The 20,324-nt window shown below is 40.5% G+C and overlaps 1 protein-coding gene across 7 annotated transcripts in view; it reads left to right on the forward strand.

The window, feature by feature from the left end:
- Window positions 1-1,612: 1,612 nt before the first annotated feature.
- The window catches only part of FBXW2 (F-box and WD repeat domain containing 2), a 52,911-nt gene continuing 34,199 nt past the window's right edge, over window positions 1,613-20,324 (forward strand). For 3 of the 7 annotated variants that reach the window (XM_059657816.1, XM_059657811.1, XM_059657815.1), the window contains exons 1-5: window positions 1,613-1,709; window positions 1,815-2,185; window positions 6,323-6,832; window positions 15,275-15,469; window positions 17,749-17,882. In XM_059657816.1, coding sequence (XP_059513799.1) covers window positions 2,176-2,185; window positions 6,323-6,832; window positions 15,275-15,469; window positions 17,749-17,882 — 849 coding nt within the window. In that variant the 5' untranslated portion in view covers window positions 1,613-1,709; window positions 1,815-2,175. The remainder of the gene's footprint in view (window positions 1,710-1,814; window positions 2,186-6,322; window positions 6,833-15,274; window positions 15,470-17,748; window positions 17,883-20,324) is intronic. The other 4 variants (XM_059657814.1, XM_059657813.1, XM_059657812.1 and 1 more) reach the window with 4 other exon arrangements.

The raw sequence follows: 20,324 nt of genomic DNA on the forward strand, positions 1-20,324 counted from the left end.
AGGTTATCTGATCTGTGTACTCATGTCTTCCTAAATTTTCTTATAATGTTGTCAACAGCTCTGTGTCTTAGAAGCCTGCAGAGTCATCCTGTTGCCTACTAAATCAAATTTGCTCTCTTGAGACTTGACTTTCAGGACACCATACTTGGCTCCACCCCACACAGTGTTTTTTTAAAAAATTTCTTTATTGATTAAGGTATTACATATGTGTCCTCATCCCCCTATTACCCCCCCCACACACACACACACTCACACAGTCATTTTTTATTTCCCATGTTTCAAGTACTGTAGATGGACTCAGGCTATTTGGAGCCCTGCTCTACCACTAACTGTATATGTGATTGTCTTACATTTATATTATGTGTTATACCTATATCACTCAACTGAGCCGTTCAGTATAGTAGCCATTAGCCACATGCCAGCGCCCCAGGGCCCAGGACCTCACGCAGGGCCCACACCAACCATTTAATTATTTTTGTTGCTTTTGAGAGAGAGAGAGAGAGAGAGAGAGAGAGAGAGAGAGAGAGAGAGATTTGTTTTTCCACTTATTTATGCATTCATTGGTTGATTCTTATATGTGTGCTGATCAGAGACCATGCATATTGGGATGGTGCTCTAACCAACTGAGCTACCAGCCAGGGTCAAAACTCCAATTAATTAAAATTAAATACAACTAAGATTTTATTTCCTTGGTCACATTAGGTAATTTTCAAGTGTTTGAGAGCCACCAGAGGTTACTAGCTGTCCTATTGGACAGCACAGATAGAGAATACCATTGCTGAAAGTCCTATTGGACACTGCTGGGGCAAGATGCATGTAAATGTATGTGTGTGTGTGTGTGTGTGTGTGTGCACGTGCACACACATGTGAGATTTATGAGCCCTCACGAAGAGATAAGGATACTTATGCTCTGAAGGCCTATGTTGAAATATTCTTTTGACCTGGGTTTCTCCATCTCTACAAATGGAGCTGATAATAGTAACTAGCATGTAGGGTTGTGGTGGGAATTGAGTGCTATAACATAAAAAGTAGCTTGACACTAACGGTTGTTTTATCTCCTTAGTTCTCAGAACGATCAGATGAGGAAAATAAAGCCAGAGGTTAAGTAACCATGCTGGGGCACAGCCAGAGTGTGTAAGAGTTGAGGTTCAAGTATAATCTCTCTTCTTTCCCTCACCAACCTTAATTTTTCGCCTTAGCACTTGCTAAAGTTTGCGTCATGTCTTATTTATCTGTCTGTCTCTTCCACTAGGAGATAAGCCCCAGAAGGCCAGGATTTTTGTGCTTTTTGTTCACTACCCCTATCTTCTTGGCAGTGTTTGGGACACAATAGGTGCTTAGAAGGGTGTTTGACTTTGGACACGTCTCTTAACTTCTCCTCCCTCTCCTCCATGAAGTGAGGATAACAGAAAAAGTGCCGCAGAGTTGGAGCCAGATCAGATTGGAACATAAATGCGCTGGCTATGTTCCGATATTCTGGAAATAAGCTTAGGTCCAGGCTCTGCAACTGTCGAGAGAGCAGCACTGCGCATGCTCCGCCTCCCTCGCCGCTCTCCTCAGCCTGCTGCTTCCCCCTTGAGGCGGGGGCCGGAAGTGCAGCCGCGTCCGCTGGGCGCCGCGGGCGGAGGGACGCGCGGAGATGACGCAAGCAGCACCGGAAGCCGCTCCCGGGTTAGGTTGCGGACGGAGAGCGGCGGCCGCGGGTCCAGGTCTGTTCTGTATACGAGGCGGGGCCTGTCAGGGAGGGGGTTCGCAGCCGCCCGCGCTTCTGCTGACCCGCCGCACCTCCGGCCCTTGTTCTCTTCTCCCTGCAGGCGCCATGGCTGTGGAGCGGACCCGGCCGCTGCGAGGCTCTGGCGGCCCGAGCGCGCCTGGTCGGTGTGGGCCCCGCGCGAGGTCCCGGGCCCTGGGGCGCTCGCTCAGGTCAGTGCCGCGCGGAACACGCTCCCGGAGCCGGGGACCTGGGAGCGACGGACGGGTGGAAGGGCTCTGGAGTTGATGTTAGACTTGAGAAAATTGAGCCTCGGAGTTACTGCCTCGGTTTCCTTAGCTGCGAAATGCGTTAGCAGTGACGTTCCAGGGCTGCCCTGAGGTTGAAAGATGAAGTGTCGAGAGGTGTATGAAGTGCAAGCGCTGTACTAACGTGAGGGACTGCGCCATAGTTGTGGGTATGCCATGGAAACAGGTGTGTATGTGGGGTGCTGCTTGAAATAAAGGTAACGGTATTCATGCCGATAATAATGGTTACTGGCATTTCTTGTAGGCTTACCGGTGTGTCAGGTACGGTGCTAAACGCTTCACATACATCATCCTACACACAAACACCCTTGTAGGCAGCGTTGTTCATGGTTACAAGTGGCTACAACTCAGTTTGACAAGTGAGGCAACTGGGCTTTTGCAACAGGTGACGTGATTTGCCCAGGGTCACCCGGCAGCAAGTGGAGTTGCAGAGCCCTCCATATATATAAATGGATCGTATATGCACGTAGTTTTCAATTCCAAAAAGGGGCCCCTTACTCCTGTTCCTCAGCTCTTCAGTTTTCTCTGGAGACAACCAGTGTTACCAGCTTCTTGAATATTGAAAAGCTATTCTGTGTCTGTGAAAGCCTCTGTACTTTGTAACTGCTGATTATGCTCGATAAGAGAGGAAGATGAAGCCCCCAAAACAAAGGTCTTGCTTTTGCGCTTGACTAGGCCAGGTGCTGGTGGAGGAGAGGAAGATGCATTCATCATGTTTTACCCAGAATGTCACGTCTCTAAGTAAGACCTAGAGGTAGAGGTTTTGTTTGGGGAGGGTGGGGGCAGGGCAAGATGTGGATCCTGCTGCTGTCTGTGGGACCCTAGGAAAGTCACTCCACTTCTTGGGCCATGAATTTCCTCGTTTATTAGTTAAGGGCAGTAGTACTGACACCTTACACAAGGTTGTGAAAACCAAATGAAGTAATGTCTATGAGTAGACATTAAGCCAAAACAAATAGGAGAGTTGCCTAAGGGAACATAGGGGGTTAAAAGGGCAGAACCAGAGACCAAACCCAGGCCTCCCATCTCCCAATTTAAGAGTCTTTTTCATCACACCACCCATTTCAGAGCTTTGTGATTGTTAATATTGAGGGCAGGAGGGCAAGTTTAATCTTGAATGGAGGGGAAAAGGGCAAGATAGCCTGAGTGTGGGTAAAGTGGATAGAAAAATACACCTGGTGGGAAACTAGCCCCAACTTGATAATGACCCTTAATTACTAAAATTAAATGCCCAGTAAGTTTGAGCCCTTGAGTTTTTCTTCCATATATCAAGCCATTTTAAGAGAAACTTTGTGATAAGATCATAGAGTTCAACCGGATGTTAGTGCTCATGCCCCTTTCAGCCTCAGGGTCACTACAAACTTGCCTGCTAGGTGTTTATAATAATAAAACTAACAAAAGTGCCATTTGAGTTACTGAGCTCTGTGCTAAGCATGTCCCTGCCCTGTTTCTGATTTTCACAACTCTCAGGGTGAATGATAGCTCAATCAGTAAAAATTTTGACTGTAAAGCATTTTCATTTTGCCTTTGTATTCAATTGTCTTTGACTGTTCCCAGTAATGGGAAGCTCACCACTCTGGAGGCAGCTATTCCATTATTAAAAAGCTCTGATGATTTAAAAGCTCCTCCTCACGTTGAATTGAAGTTCTACTTCCTGAAGTTTTTCCCCTCGGGGCCTTATGCTGCCAGTATATAACACATACTCCTAGAAGCTTTCTTCTAAAAGTGTTCAGTTTAGCCTGTGGCCTTAAGAAAATTCCCTCCAAAGTTAGTTAATTTTTTTAGAGAAGTAAAAACTGGTGTTTTGTTTTATTTTCATGATGCAGACAATGTTTAATAAATAGAATGCCAGTTCAATATACAGCTATAGGGATACCAAACTAAACTGTTCTTGTTGTCTATGGAAAAGCTCAAGAAGAAATCAGAATGGTGTTTTTTAATCATGCATTCTGCTGAGTTAATGGGCTTGCTTGATTAAAATAAAGATTCTTCTTTTTATTTTTCATGACAGTCAGAGATGAAGAACTGGAAAACAGCCACCCATAAGGGGTTCAGTAGCTTAAAGGGCAATCTCTAATTGTAAGGATTAGGGAAAAAAATTTTCTTAGGAGTTAGGAGAATACATAATTCTTAGAAATGGCTGGTGTTTTTTTAATAACGGTGCTCACTGAAAATCTTGTTCCTCAGTCTTCTGTGATGTCATGAGCACATGGCATGCTGTAGGGTGTCTCTTAAATAAGGATAATGGGAACCTGATCATATTTTCCTGGGTATTATAAATTTGTCTTGTGGCCATTTAAATAACAATTCCGTTTTCATAAATGTAAGCGTTTTTATAATGGATTTGTGGAAAATTTTGTGTGTGTAGGTGTTAGAGGAAACCCTATTCCCTTTTTCACTAAAAAATTATTCTGGCAGATGTTTTGATGTATGTTTTTAATTGGCCAGTATTAAGTCATTAGCTGTTGTGACATTGTATAAATGTTCATCTAAAAGAGTTGTTTTTTCTTGCTATGAATGCTTTTTTTAAACAAAATTTTTTTTGAAGTGTTATAAATAGATTGTTAGGATTGAGAAGAGTCTTGTTATCTTGTTTTAAGTTGATAAAACTTTTGGTGAACTGATTATTTTTTGGCAGCCAAACAAATCCTTTAATTAATAAATAAATCCTACCTAGCCCAAACCCTGATACTTCAAGAGCATTATTTTGAAGTCTATTCACTGCTCTAAAAAACAAAACTAGATGATATAATTGGTTGCTTCTACTTTTTTTGCCCAATAACATTCTTGCCAAACTTGATATTAGGGAAATTAATAAAAATAGTTTTTACTCAGCTTGCATAAAGGTAGAAGATGAGATCTAGCTTTTTGTGTAGACCTGATCTAGGTGACATGTATAAAAAGGAATTTATTTTCCTCTTCCATATTAATTTGGACATACATTTTAAAAATGAGTTTGATAATCTGGTGGGAAATTGATCAGATTAGAAGGAATGTTTTTTTTTCTTTTTTTAATCATGGAAGTGTTAAGCATGTAAAAAGAAAGAATAATAAATCTTCATCACCCAGCACTAACATCTATCAACATTTGGCCAATCTTGGGGAAAATGGTTTTTACTGATTTGCTTTATTTTTGTTCATTAGTTTAGTCCCCATTGTTAGGAGTGATTTGACACCTTGACACACTGTGTAATGCTGGATACTGCAATTTTTTTTTGTTCCAGTTAGCCCTGGAGCAATTTGTCCTTGTCCTAAGGGGGTAGGTGGTATAATCACAAAGGCACAGTGCCCCCAGATCGAGTTACAAGTTTGTGATGCTCCTGGTTGTAGCTGACTTCAGAGAGAGACAGCTTGATCTTGTTGGAAAATTACTGATCTTGAGAGCACTGGCTTCCAAGTCTGTTCTGCTGTTTTAGCTCTGTTGACTATAGGCAAATCACTTATCTCCTCTGATCTGTAACTTCCTTATCTGCACAGTGGAGATGATGATACCTGAGTTTTGGTGTTTTGTAAGTATCAGGAATATTTATTTGTTCAGACTTCTAAGACCCACATAACTCTGGGGCACATGATTAAGAGTTGTCACCAACTCACATGAGGCTTATAAAAAATAGACTATGTAAGGCCAGATAAGGTAATTCATGTTCTAACAGGCAGTGCCATAAAGGAAGTGGAAGAACCAGAATACCTGAGCTACCTAACTTATTAAATCTGTGTATTTTTCTTCCCCAAACATTTATGCCTGTACATCTATTACAAAAGCCAGTAGTAATGAGTTCTGTGATTTTGGTAACAGGTCAGGTTGTGTCTAGCATGATAACTAATGTGTCAGGTTACTGCTCTAGACTTGCTTTCTGGTTGTCACATCATGGTACTTATTTTTGTGATTTTAATGCCTAAATAGGATATATTAAGGGAATCATGTTATGATTTTGATGAAGGAGGGATATATTATATAAAATACATTGTTTCATTATGAATGAATGCTTTGTAAATCTTTGTGAAAATGCATGTAGCATGTGCTAGACTTCAAAAGGAGCAAATCACACACATCAACATAAGTTTCATTGACTTATGTTTCGGAGATCATGATTTGTTAAAGAATGTTTTCTCAAATGTATTTTCTTTTGTGTGCATGGAAAAATGTCGATACAGTGTATTAACTGTTAAGTTGTAATGTTGTAACTAAGCATAAAGTTGTAATGCCAAAATTTTTATACTAATTTTTAATACTTCATTTGTTAGTAGTCTTGCTTGAACGGTCTTTTGAGCAGAACTAATACAATATTTTGATGTGCCACAGGTAAATTTTTCCATAACCTTATGGAGAGAAAGGACTTTGAGACATGGCTTGATAACATTTCTGTTACATTTCTTTCTCTGACGGACTTGCAGAAAAATGAAACTCTGGATCACCTGATTAGTCTGAGTGGGGCAGTCCAGCTCAGGCACCTCTCTAATAACCTGGAGACTCTCCTCAAGCGGGACTTCCTCAAACTCCTGCCCTTGGAGCTCAGTTTTTATTTGTTAAAATGGCTCGATCCTCAGACTTTACTCACATGCTGCCTCGTCTCTAAACAGTGGAATAAGGTGATAAGTGCCTGTACAGAGGTGTGGCAGATTGCATGTAAAAATTTGGGCTGGCAGATAGATGATTCTGTTCAGGACGCTTTGCACTGGAAGAAGGTTTATTTGAAGGCTATTTTGAGAATGAAGCAACTGGAGGACCATGAAGCCTTTGAAACCTCATCATTAATTGGACACAGTGCCAGAGTGTATGCACTTTACTACAAAGATGGACTTCTATGTACAGGTAAGGGACCCTGGAACTGTTCTCCCCCCGCCCCCTGGCCCCCAATAGTGATTTTGGGGAAAAACCAGTGGAAAAAGTTGAGTTTAGTCCAAGCAAGTAGTAGTTAGATCTTTGTGGAAGAATTACATAACCTTCTCTGTGTTTTGTTTCCTTCTTTCTCTGTACTGGTTAGGAAGGGAGGTCTGTCTGTCTTGTTTTAAATTCCTGTAGTGCTAAGAAGAATTAGAAGTTAAGAGTTTGGGCATGGGAAGAAATACAGTGGATATTTTAACTAGGCCAGTGGTCAGCAAACTCATTAGTCAACAGAGCCAAATATCAACAGTATAACGATTGAAAGTTCTTTTGAAAGCCAAATTTTTTAAACTTAAACTATATAGGTGGGTACATTGTTATTAACTTAATTAGGGTGCTCCTAAGGCTTAGGAAGAGCCACACTCAAGGGGCTAAAGAGCGGCATGTGGCTCACAAGCCGCAGTTTGCCAACCACAGAGCTAGGCAGTTAAGTAACTTTATATAACACTAGAGGCTTGATGCATGAAATTCGTGCACAGGTGGGGTCCCTCGGCCTGGCTAGTGATCAGGGCCTATTGGGGCCGGGCCAGCCAGGGAGGTTGGCTATAGGAGTGCACTGACCACGAGGGGGCGGCTCCTGCATTGAGCATCTGCCCCCTGGTGGTCAGTGCAAATCATAGTGATTAGTCGTTTCAGTTGTTCTGGTTGCTTAGGCTTTTATATATATAGGTATCATTAAAATTTAAGATTTTGTATATCTTCCAATTATAATGGGTATGTGTTTCTACATATGATTGTAATCACTGCCCACATTTTAAGCAGTACATTTTTTTAAAATATATTTTATTGATTTTTTACAGAGAGGAAGGGAGAGAGATAGAGAGTTAGAAACATCGATGAGAGAGAAACATCGATCAGCTGCCTCCTGCACATCTCCTACTGGGGATGTGCCCGCAACCCAGGTACATGCCCTTCACCGGAATCGAGCCTGGGACCCTTCAGTCCGCAGGCCGACGCTCTATCCACTGAGCCAAACCGGTTTCGGCTAAGCAGTACATTTTGACAGGCATTGTAAATAATTCTTAGTGTTTCAGATGGCTCTCAGCAGTTCTTATAAATGATCCCAATACCTATTCACTTTCATTGTGTATAATATATAGGGATACCCTGTATTCTTTCTTCATCCAGGATAATTTCTAATAAATATTTGAGTATTTCCTAAATCATTAAACTATTTTTCATAATATATACTGTTCTTTTGTGTAAATAAATCATCATTATATAGCCATTTCCATTTAGTGCATATTCAATGTTTTGTTTGCATATTTTCCTTTTGAATTATTTATTTGGGGGAGAAGACTCAAGGTAGAATCACTAGATCCAGAAATATGAATGATTTTATAGCTCCTCTTTTTTTTTAATAATTTTTTTTAAAAAATATATTTTATTGATTTTTTACAGAGAGGAAGGGAGAGAGATAGAGAGTTAGAAACATCGATGAGAGAGAAACATCGATCAGCTGCCTCCTGCACATCTCCTACTGGGGATATGCCCTCAACCCAGGTACATGCCCTTGACCGGAATCGAACCTGGGACCTTTCAGTCCGCAGGCCGACGCCCTATCCACTGAGCCAAACCGGTTTTGGCTATAGCTCCTCTTAATATCCTTTCCAGATACGTTGAATTGATGCCATGCCTACAGCAGTCTTAAATAACCTGCTTCTCCCTCAGAGTTCTACCAGGCTGCATTTTAACATTTATTTTAAAATATTTACATATGTAAATATATATATTTACATATATATATTAAAGAAGGGTGGAGAGAGAGAGAAACATCCATTGGTTGCCTCCCACACGCACCCCCACCAGGGCTGAGGATGGAATCCAGGTACATGCCCTTGACTGGAATCAAGAGGCTCTAACTACTTAACCATACCAGCCAATTTTAATATTTTTAATAGTTAAAAGATACATTATTTCTCATGATTGTTTTAAAATTTTATTTCTTACTCATGAGGATATGCATTTTGTTATATTACCCAAAATAGTTTGTTTTATAAAATAAACATTAAATGTAAGGCACTTCCTGGTTTTGTTTGTCATACTGAAGTTACTCCATGCTTATGCTATTTTCCTATAAGCCTGATTATTGGGACATCATCTGTTCTTTTATACTTTAACTAGGGGCCCGGTGCACGAAATTCGTGCACTGGGTGTGTGTGTGGGGGAGTGTCCCTCAGCCCAGCCTGCCCCCTCTCACATACTGGGAGCCCTCAGGCGTTGACCCCCATCACCCTCCAATCGCAGGATCGGCCCCTTGCCCAGGCCTGACGCCTCTGGCTGAGGCGTCCGGCCCGGGCAGCGGGGACCTGCAGCTGCAGCGGCCCCACAATCGTGGGCTTCGCTTTAGGCCCAGGCAAGGGACCCCTAGCTCCTGGGACTGCCAGCTTCGACCTTGCCCAGCTCCCATTGCTGGCTCCACCCCTACTTCCTGCTATCACTGGCCAGGGCGGAAAAGGCACCTGATTCTCCTATCATGGCTGGGGGGCAGGGCAAAGTCGGCCCCAGGGCCGCCTTTGCCCTGCCCCCAGCTCTTAGCTCCCCCCTGGGTTTCCGATCACTGTCAGTGGCAGGGGGCTTCTTCCTGCTTTCCCTTTCGCCTCCCTGCATGTGCCTACATATGCAAATTAACCGCCATCTTGTTGGCAGTTAACTGCCAATCTTAGTTGGCAGTTAATTTGCATATAGCCCTGATTAGCCAATGAAAAGGGTAGCTCGTACGCCAATTACCATTTTTCTCTTTTATTAGTGTTGATATACTTTCCCAGTTGTGGTGAGGGCTTTTCCATGTCCTTTTTGCCTCATAATCAATGGCCGGTATTTAAATTTTTAAAGCTTGAGATGCAGTGTTAACTCATTCGTACTTAGGTAAATACTGACAGTTGACTCATTTTCAGAACCACCTCTAGCTTTAAAAAATCTCATCAAACTTTACATTTTTTGTGTGTGTGTTAATCCTCACTGAGGATTTTTTTCCCATTGATTTTTAGAGAGAATGGGAGGGAGAGGGAGAGACAGAGAGAAACATTGATTGGTAGCCTCCTGCACATGCCCCACCAGCACTGGGGATCGAGCCTGCAACCAAAATAAATAATTCAATTGTATGTGCCCTTGATTGCAATTGAACCTTCAGTCTGGGGGGGGGGCGACGCTCTCACTACTAAGCAATTGGCCAGGGCTCAAACTTTACTTTTGAAGTACAATAAAAACTCCACTTACTTGAAGCAGAAGTAAATGGGACACATTCACTGAATTATTTAACTACCCAGAAAGTTAATATTTATAAAAACTGGGCCCAATCTTGCATTTTGTAATTATTCTCTTCTGTGTTCTGTTATTTTTATTCTGATTAAATTAATCAGGTTAGTGTATTGGAAGTCATGCTGTGTCTGTTGAAAATAATCCAAAGCATTCATTTAATTTTTTCTAATGTAGCATCCCTGGGACTGTCATTAGTGAGAAAAATATTTGTTACAAAATTACATAGGCATACCTTGTTTTATTGAGCTTTGCTTTAGTGTGCTTCACAGATACTGCCTTTCCCCCTCGCCCCCATAAATTGAAGGCAAAACCCTATACCCATGGTCAGCAAACTGCGGCTCGCGAGCCACATGCGGCTCTTTGGCCCCTTGAGTGTGGCTCTTCCTAAGCCTTAGGAGTACCCTAATTAAGTTAATAACAATGTACCTACCTATATAGTTTAAGTTTAAAAAATTCGGCTCTCAAAAGAAATTTCAATTGTTGTACTGTTGATATTTGGCTCTGTTAACTAATGAGTTTGACAATCACTGCCCTATACTAGCAAAAAGATTATGACTCGCTGAAGGCTCAGTGTATTTTAGCAATAAAGTATTTTTTAATTAAGGTATGTTGTGGGGTTTTTTTGACACATGCTATTGCACACTCAGTAGACTACAGTATAGTGTAAAAACTTCTATATGCACTGGGAAACCAAAAAATTTCTGAGACTCACTTTATTGCAGTGGTCTGGAACCAAACTTGCAATATCTCTGAGTTATGCCTGTGAAGTGTTTGTGTCATCTTGTCACTTAGCTTGTATTTTTCACTGTGGTTGAATTGGGAAATTCTGAATTTGGAAATAAGCTTATAGTGTCTTTCAGGTTAGCCCTTTGAACAGTAATAAAATGATATTGCCATAACGATTGATGGCTAATGCTAAAATTAACATGGGATAGATTGAATGAGGTAATTATTGTGCTCATTTTTGAAATGGTAAGAAAGGGGGGACCTGTTGTATTTTGTGCTGTTCAGTAAGCATTTATTTTTAAAATGCCTTCTATGTGAAAGACAATATAAAGATATACATAAATAGGTTGGAGCAGAGAATACACATACTGGCATCAAGAAGGTAACCTGGTTAAGTAGAACTCTCCACATGGACTATGGCTAATCAGAGAACACCTGCCCTTTTAGAGAGGGTAGCTGCTGCTTCACTGTAGTGAATTATTGCCATGTGGGATTCAGGCTCAGAGTTGTCAGATCTGACTTAAGAGAAGCCTGCAAGCTGCCATATTGTGACATCTGGCGTATAGTCAAATAAGAAAAACAAGAGCTATACAAGAAGTATGATCAAATGATTTAGTTGAAATGTGTAAAAAGGAAATTCATGTAGTTCAGAAGGAGTGATTTCCATTTGAGAAAATGGAGCAGTGGTTTCTGTTGAGTCTTGAAGAATGGGTAAACTTTAGAGCAGGGGTGGGCAAACTTTTTGACTCCGAGGGCCACAATGGGTTCTTAAACTGGACCGGAGGGCCGGAACAAAAGCATGGATGGAGTGTTTGTGTGAACTAATATAAATTCAAAGTAAACATCATTACATAAAAGGGTACGGTCTTTTTTTTCAATAGTTTTATTCATTTCAAACTGGCCGAATCTGGCGGGCCGTAGTTTGCCCACGGCTGCTTTAGAGAGATGAGATTCAAAGTAGAGCTTTCTGCTAGAAAGATCAGCATTAGCAAACATATGACAGGGCTGAGCATAGAGAATGTAGGAAGAAAATTCATGTTAGCTGGACTTCTAGGATATAAGTAGGGACTCTATAAGTGACTCTTAGAATGTAAAGAAATAGGCTTAGGTGTGTTGTGAAAGCCTTGCATGCTGGGAACATGAGTTTGGACAGTTTTCTATAAGCAGGAGGAAAAAAACTATGAAAGATTTTTGAGCAGAAAAGGGCCAGAGGATCAGAGTTTCTGCTTCAAGTAGACCAGTGTTTATTATTTGTCAGTCCCAGGGCCTCTTTTTATAACATACTTTATAGTAGTTTCATCTTAAAATAAAATTCATAGAAATAATTTATCTACATGTACATCTATTTTAAAAATCAATATAATGCCTAAACTCTGTTTCAGAGGAGAAATAAGGCTGTAATTTAAAATAGTACACATTAAACATATAATTCTCAAGCATAGCTATGCTAGAAAACAGTAATCAGATGTTTGCGCCTCTATCTACTGACCGTGAACATGATAGCTATAAATACAGAACATTGTACTTGTGTCACAGATACCATCAGTGGTGTGATTTCTCAAATGATGGAAAATGCTTAACAAGTTCCCAACAAAACAAAGTATATTTTTCCTCAATTTACCTGGTAGTTACACTCTTAGAAAATTCAGAATAAACTGCAAATATGCTTTGTAAAACAGATTCTAGGCTCAGATAACTAAGAATAAGCTTTCCATTTATGGATATCTGGCCAAACCTTTAAGAATGTCATGCAAACTACAAGATAATTGTTTTGTGCACTGTCCCAATCATTGCAGTATGTCTAACATTCCTGGCCTCTGCCCAGTAGATGCCAGTAATAGCCCTCCACCCCCTAAATCATTATGACAATTGAAGCCACCCCAAAGAATTTCTAGCATGTCCTCTTAGGAGATGATCCTGCTTTTGCTGAGACTCTCTGACAGAGAATACTAGAGGTTCCAAATTAAAGGATTAACCTGTTGCAGTTTAGATGAGGGTAAAATAGGCCTAGGTTTAGGACAGTAAGGGTAGAGAGATTTTAAAAAGAAGTTGAATGAAAGAGCAGCCACTGAAATAGAATTGACAGGATTTGGCAACAAATTGGGTTTGTGGTCAGACCCTAAAATGATTTCTTTACCTGCCTTAGCTCCCTAGGAATACAGTCACAAAATGCCCAATCTTAAAGATTATCTAGGCCTGCACTGTCCAATAACACTCACAGCTAACCACTAGCACTTACGGCTTTTGAGCACTAAGATGTGGCTAGTTCAAATTGAGATGTGAAATACTCATTTTTGGATTTCAAAGACTTAGGATATAACATTTTATTTATTTTTTAATATATTTTTATTGATTTCAGAGAGGAAGGGAGAGGGAGAGAGAGATAGAAACATCAGTGATGAGAGAGTATCATTGATTCGCTGCCTCCTGCACACCCCCTACTGGGGATTGAGCCCGCAAACCCGGGCATGTACCCTTGACCAGAATCCGAGCCCCTGGACCCTTCAGTTTGCAGGCCGATACTCTATCCACTGAGCCAGACAGGCTAGGGCTAACATATTTTATATTGATTATATGTTGAAATGATAATTTAACATTCTTAATTATATTAAATTTTTATGTTTTTACTTTTTCAATAATAGAAAATTTTAAAATACTAACATGGCTTGCATTATATTTCTATTGAACAGCACTATTCTAGAATATTGGTTCTCAACATACTGCTCATACATTAGAATCACTTGGCAAGCTTTTAAGATTATTGGACTCCTCAGATATTCTAATTTTAGAATTTCTGAAGGTAGGGCCCTGCATATATGCTTTGATATAGCTCCCCAGGTAATTCTGATGTCTTATATCCCCACTGAGAACCACCAACCAAGTATAGAGAGGAAACAATCCTAAACAGTAAAGTTTCCATTTCAGTATGTTCTCATAGGGTTTGCCTAGGTTAAAATTTATGCTCTACTTCTTTCATAGTGATAGTTATTTTTCCATTGTCTGAAACAGTGGCTCTTGACCAAACCTTAAAGGTAGAATTGTGGCTGGTGTTAATTTAGTCATTTTAGGTTTTTGGCAACGGGTCATTTGGTGCTTTTCTAGAATACTGTGTCCTTGTCATAGTGATGATACTTGTGTCCTCAAAATTTCCTTCGATTTTTTTTTTTTTTAATTTTTATTTCAGAGAGGAAGGGCAAGGGAGAGAGAGATAGAAACATCAATGATGAGAGACAATCATTGACTGGCTGCCTCCTGCACGCCCCCTACTGGGGATCGAGCCTGCAACCTGGACATGTGCCCTTGACTGGAATCCAACCCAGGACCTTCAGTCCACAGGCTGCCGCTCTATCCACTGAACCAAACCAGCTAGGGCCCTTCGATTCTTATTACTACTTTTCTATTCTAAAGGTAAATTGTGAGATATTAATTAGTAATTAGGATTTTAAATATAATTAAAGCAAAATTCCGAATTGTCACTGTGATAAGTATAATGTCATCATAGGCAGAAATGAAACTACTTTTTTCTACAGAATCATAAGAGGCTTTCTTTATAAGCTCATTGTTGGGTTGTTGTGAATGCCTGGTAATAATTTATCCTTGGTTATGTTAGAATAGTGGTTCTCAACCTGTGGGTCGCAACCCCTTTGGCGGTCGAATGACCCTTTCACAGGGGTCGCCTAAGACCATCCTGCATATCAGATATTTACATTACAATTCATAACAGTAGCAACATTACAGTTATGAAGTAGCAACGAAAATAATTTTATGGTTGGGTCACAACATGAGGAACTGTATTTAAAGGGCCAGAAGGTTGAAAATCACTGTCTTAGAAGTTCCTTTACACATTTCTAGATGGCCCAAGAAATTAGCAGTTAACCTTCTCAGAAGTTAACCTGTGATCTGAGGCTCCTCTTTGACCTGCCTTAGACTAGAACATGTTCTAGCAACAGCTTTACTAACAGCATTCTTTGTTTGTTCAGGGTTGTTGGGTAATGGACAAACATGCAAGTGTACACACGCAATCATAGGTATTGCCTATGATTTCAAGCTCAAATTAGAGCTCATGATGGTGAGATATTTTATGATATGTTATAAGTGGAAGCACTAAGGGATGCTTTAGTCTAACACTTCTCTATAATCTGGAAAGTTACGGGAAAAGGACTAAACCAAAAAGCTTGTGTTCAGCCCCCACGCTGTTAACACCATTTTGGTGACTCTGAACAAGTCCTGTTACTCTCCATGCTGTGGTTTTCTCTGCTATAAAGTGGGAATGCTAAAGGAAGTGACCCCAGAGGATCTTGTTTAAGAATACGATGGTTTGGAAATTGATTTTCCTTCTTCATCGTTTGTTTTCTTACTAATTACTTTGTTTTTCTCTTTAAGGGTCAGATGACTTGTCTGCAAAACTGTGGGATGTGAGTACAGGGCAGTGCGTTTATGGCATACAGACCCATACTTGTGCAGCGGTGAAGTTTGATGAGCAGAAACTTGTGACAGGCTCTTTTGACAACACTGTGGCCTGCTGGGAATGGAGTTCCGGAGCCAGGACCCAGCACTTTCGGGGGCACACAGGGGCTGGTGGGTTGCCCTTTTCCAAGAGTTTACATATTTTAACCTCATTCCGTAAAGCCAGGAGCCAAGAATGTGATAACTTTTTTGTTTTGTCTTTTAATTTAACTTGCACTCTCCTTTCTCAGTCATGACAATTAATCTTTTTATTCAAGTTATTATTTGGTATCTTTCCATGTCCCATTTTAAAACTCTTCTCTATCTATACACCTTTATGCTGTGAGGGGACAGTTCTTCTCTCCTGTTTCATTTATATCCTGTTGAACAGTCAGCCCCCTTTGCCTTTATCAGGCTTCTCACCTCCAAATTGAGTAAGTCCTACACTTATTGGTATATAGTCAGTCTTCTTTATTTGTAGAAATAGAGCTAAAATCTTTTGGAGTGATAGTCATTCCAAATTTCTGTGATCTACATATACTATATTGAATTGGAGCTTGGTTGACAATTGATAACAAGCCACTGCCAAGAGATAAGATGAAAGAAACAGATACCTGAATATTTCCTAATAATTTTACAGCAGCCTTCATTTGTAGAAGCTGATCATTGGATTATAGCCTAGAGACCTGAGCTTCTTCCTCTATGCATTGTATTTTGGAATTTTGTGCAGGAATCATATTGAACTGTTTTCCAACCTCTTGTACAGCAACTCCCTTCCTCCTTTGTCCCATGTGCACACTGCATTCATCCCTGGAAGTCACAGATAATGCTCTTAAGCATCACATTTTATGAGTGGCCTTCCTGGACTCCCTAACAAGTTGAGTCTGCTGTAGGTTTCCCAATAATCTGTATTTTTGTCATAACACGCATCATACAAGTAAGTATGATAATCTTGATTTCCTCACCAGGTGGTAAGCTCCAAAAAGACAGGGATACTGCCTATCTCCTTCACCCTAAGGTCCCCAGGTTCCTTGCACCATACCTGGTATTCAGTAATTCTTTGAAGTAAACCTAGCTGTTTTATTGCTAAAAGCAAAATTTTTTCCCATTTTTGTTTGTCATTCCATACATTTTTTCTCTACTATCTGCTACCAATTGTTTATTCTAGAAATTAGTATTTGAAGATATACATTGACTACCAGGTAATTTTATATCTGATTAAATTTGAGAGCCCTGCTCCAAAAAATTTCCTCCTTGATGTTCCCTGGGCATTGCTGTGGCTTTTCCTAACTCTATGCCTTTACTATTCCCTCTACCTGCAATGTTCTTTTTCTTTTCTTAATAAACTCTACTCATCCTTCAGGGCCCATCTTCAATATTACCTCTTCCCTGAAGTCCTCTCTGATACCCCTGGGCAGAGTTAGTCCTTGGTATTTCCTTAGCAAGAGGTAACCTTTCCTCCCGCCCTCTCCCTCCACGGCTTACTTAGATTGAGGTCCTTTAAAGAAAAGACCAGCCCTAAACGGTTTGGCTCAGTGGATAGAGTGTCGGCCTGCAGACTGAAAGGTCCCAGGTTTGATTCCGGCCAAGGGCATGTACCTTGGTTGCGGGCACATCCCCAGTAGGTGTGCAGGAGGCAGCTGATCGATGTTTCTCTCTCATTGATGTTTCTAACTCTCTATCCCTCTCCCTTCCTCTCTGTAAAAAAACCAAACAAACAAACAAACAAAATATACATTATGTCAATAAAAAAAAGAAAAGACCAATGTCTTTATCTTTGGGTCTCTAATATCCCTTTAGAGTTTGGTAGACATTGAAAAACAAATATTTGAGCACTTGCTATATACTCAGGCACTGTTTTAGGTGCTGGACGTATTGCTGTGAAGAAATGCAGACAGTTTTGAGAGAATGGCTTAGTCTGACCTTTGAGATCCTTGTTTGTGTTTTGTTTTCTCCTTACAATGGCTTTTCTTGAGTATAGATATTGGTTTGCAGCTTACATTCTTGATGTTTTGTCTAACTGCAATAAATAGTGCAAATATAACTAGGGCCACCCGAGTTCTATTTTCCCTGAATAAGCTAGATAAGTTTTGTGTAGTGTCAGACAGACATTCTTGAGAAGAAATGCCATTATCTCCAAAACTGGTTTTACCTCTCACTTTGAAGCTAACACAGGCATAAAAGGTGATTAGTTCGGAGACTTTTCCATTCTTAGAATAATAATAACAAGAATTTTGAAATGCATATTTTTTTTTATAAAGTTGCTACTTGAGTGGTACCATCCTTATTGTACTCCGGTTGAGAAATTATAAAATTGGACAGCTAGGGAGAATAAACGCTATTAAACTGTTGAACTCTATTATAAAAGACTCAGACAAGCATGTTTTAACTTTGTATCTGTTATATATTAGTATTTAGTGTCGACTACAATGATGAACTTGATATCTTGGTGAGTGGCTCTGCAGACTTCACTGTGAAAGTATGGGCTTTATCTGCTGGGACGTGCCTGAACACACTCACCGGGCACACAGAATGGGTTACCAAGGTAGGAAGACTTGCAAAAGAAATCTCCTTAACATCAGGTTTTGTGGGGGTGGGGGACGGGATGGTGCATGCTGCCTTAGAAGTGGTGGGTAAGCCGTAGATGGAATAAATACAAGCATGATGGTGTACAACAGTGACCAGCATGTAAAAGACACTATAAATGTGAATGACTTATGGACATGGAAAGATGCCCACAATTGATAACAAGCCACTGCCTAGAGATAAGATGAAAGAAACAGATACCTGAATTTCCTAATAATTTTACAGCAGCCTTAATTTGTAGAAGCTGGTCATTGGATTATAGCCTAGAGACCTGAGCTGCTTCCTCTATGCATTGTATTTTGGAATTTTGTGCAGGAATCATATTGAACTGTTTTCCAACACCTATTGTTTTCAATAGTAGGTGTATACAGGGAGCAAATAAAACAGGTCACATACAAAAAACTATATAGAATATGACACCATTTTCTGAATGTGTTCATGCACCAAAATGTTGAAGACAATTATTTCTTGTGGAATTGTGGGTGCTTTTTTCCCTTTTAGGATAAGTGTATTTCTTTTTTTAATCAGAAAAGCCACTTTCATTTTGAAAAAAAAAATAATTGCAAGAAGTAGAATAAATAAACATGTATAGGATCTTTAGGAGAATATTGTGATGTTTTCTAGTTTTCAATAAAAGATTGCTGTGAAGATGGAATGCAGTAATTTTTTTTTCAACTTTTTGTTTGTTTAAGGTATTACAAATAGTAGTACATATGTCTGCTTCCCCCCCCCCATTGACCTCCCCCCAGCCTTCTCTACCTCCCCTCCCTGTACTTGCCCTCACTCCCCCCAGCCCCCAGTGTCTTGCATCTGTTGGTTGTGCTTATATGCATGGCATGCATACAAATCCTTCGGTTGATCTCTTACCACCCCCCCCCCAACCCTCCCCTACCTTCCCGCTGTAGTTTGACAGTCTGTTCGATGCTTCTTTGGAATGCAGTATTAATAATGGAAATGCCATGCAGAAACATTTGAACCCGCCATGCTATTCTGTGAGGATGCAGGAGTGAGCCACACAGACTGAGGCCTGACACAAATGTTAGTCTAGAAGGAGAAATACTTAATAAATAGTAACTTCACGTGTAAATACATAATTACACATTGTGTTAAGTGCTATGAGGCGAAGTGTAGTGTTGTCTGAGAAAAAAATCTAGGAAGGTATCTAATTTGCTCAGGGAAAGCTTTTTGAGAAGGGACAAAATGTGAAGAATAAATGGGAGGTAGCTGTGTAGTGGAGTGTTTGAGGGGGTGCAGTGTGGCACAGGCCCTGGTGTGGAAAAGAACAGAGAACATTTGATGACCTAGAAGGCCAGCGGAGCTGTGCAGTTCTTGGAGGAGGTGTAGGACAGTGGCCAACATGTATGACTCGGCCATATTAAGGATTTTGGATATCACAAGTATAGCAGAAAGCATTGGTGAATACGTACTATGAAAGGTTTTGGTGTGATTTATATTTTAAGAAAATAACTGCTCCCTTGCTGGGTAGGTCAGTTGGTTAGAGCATTCATTGTCCTGATTTGTCAAGGTTGCAGGTTAAATCCCCAGTCAGGGCACATATAGGAAGAAAATAACTGCTAAGAAAAAAGTGGGTTTGAGTGGGGCACAGATGGATACAGGTGGCCACTTAGGCTTTTGCAGTATTCTAAGCAAAAGATATCCATAGCTTGGAGTCTAGCGGCAATAAAGAAAGAGGAGGGCACACATGAAGGGTATGTCTTTAAGAAAAGCCAGTTCAACTTGCTAATTCACGGGGAACAGAGGAGAGTCAGAGGTGACTAGTGGGTTTTAGATTGGATGATGATTGTGTCTTTCTGAAATAGGTGGAGCTAAAGGAGAGCGGTTTGTGAGAAGGTTGATAAGACCACTAAACTGTAAAAACTTAAGATAGTACATTTTATGTTATGCCTGTTTTACCATCATAACAAATTGGGAAAATACTCCCGTATTGGGCACATTGAGTATTTATGTGTTATATTTTACTTATTTTTATTTTTTTAGAGAGAGGAAGGGAGAGAGAAGGAGAGAGGGAGAAACATCAGTGTGAGAGAGAAACAGTTGCCTCCTGTGCATGCCCCAACCAGGGATTGAACCTGCAACCTGGGTATCAAACCTGCCACTTTTTGGTGCATGAGATTTGGTGGCTCTAGTCAACTGAGCCACACCGGCCAGGGCACGTTGAGTATTTAAAGAAGTTATATAAGGCAATTTGGTGTTGTGTTAAAAACAGTGGACTTGGGGCCAGGACTCTGATTATGATGTCTTAGGTAAGTTCCTCTTACCTTCAGGGCATGAGTTTCATCATCTGCTAAATGTTCCTGTGAATATGAAAAGAGACGAGGGGGACATTACCATCAGGGTGCCTGGCACTTAGCAGGTCTGTCAGTTTCAGCTGAATGTGCAA

The sequence above is a fragment of the Myotis daubentonii genome, chromosome 11 (genome assembly GCF_963259705.1).
Source record: "Myotis daubentonii chromosome 11, mMyoDau2.1, whole genome shotgun sequence".
Taxonomy (NCBI): domain Eukaryota; kingdom Metazoa; phylum Chordata; class Mammalia; order Chiroptera; family Vespertilionidae; genus Myotis; species Myotis daubentonii.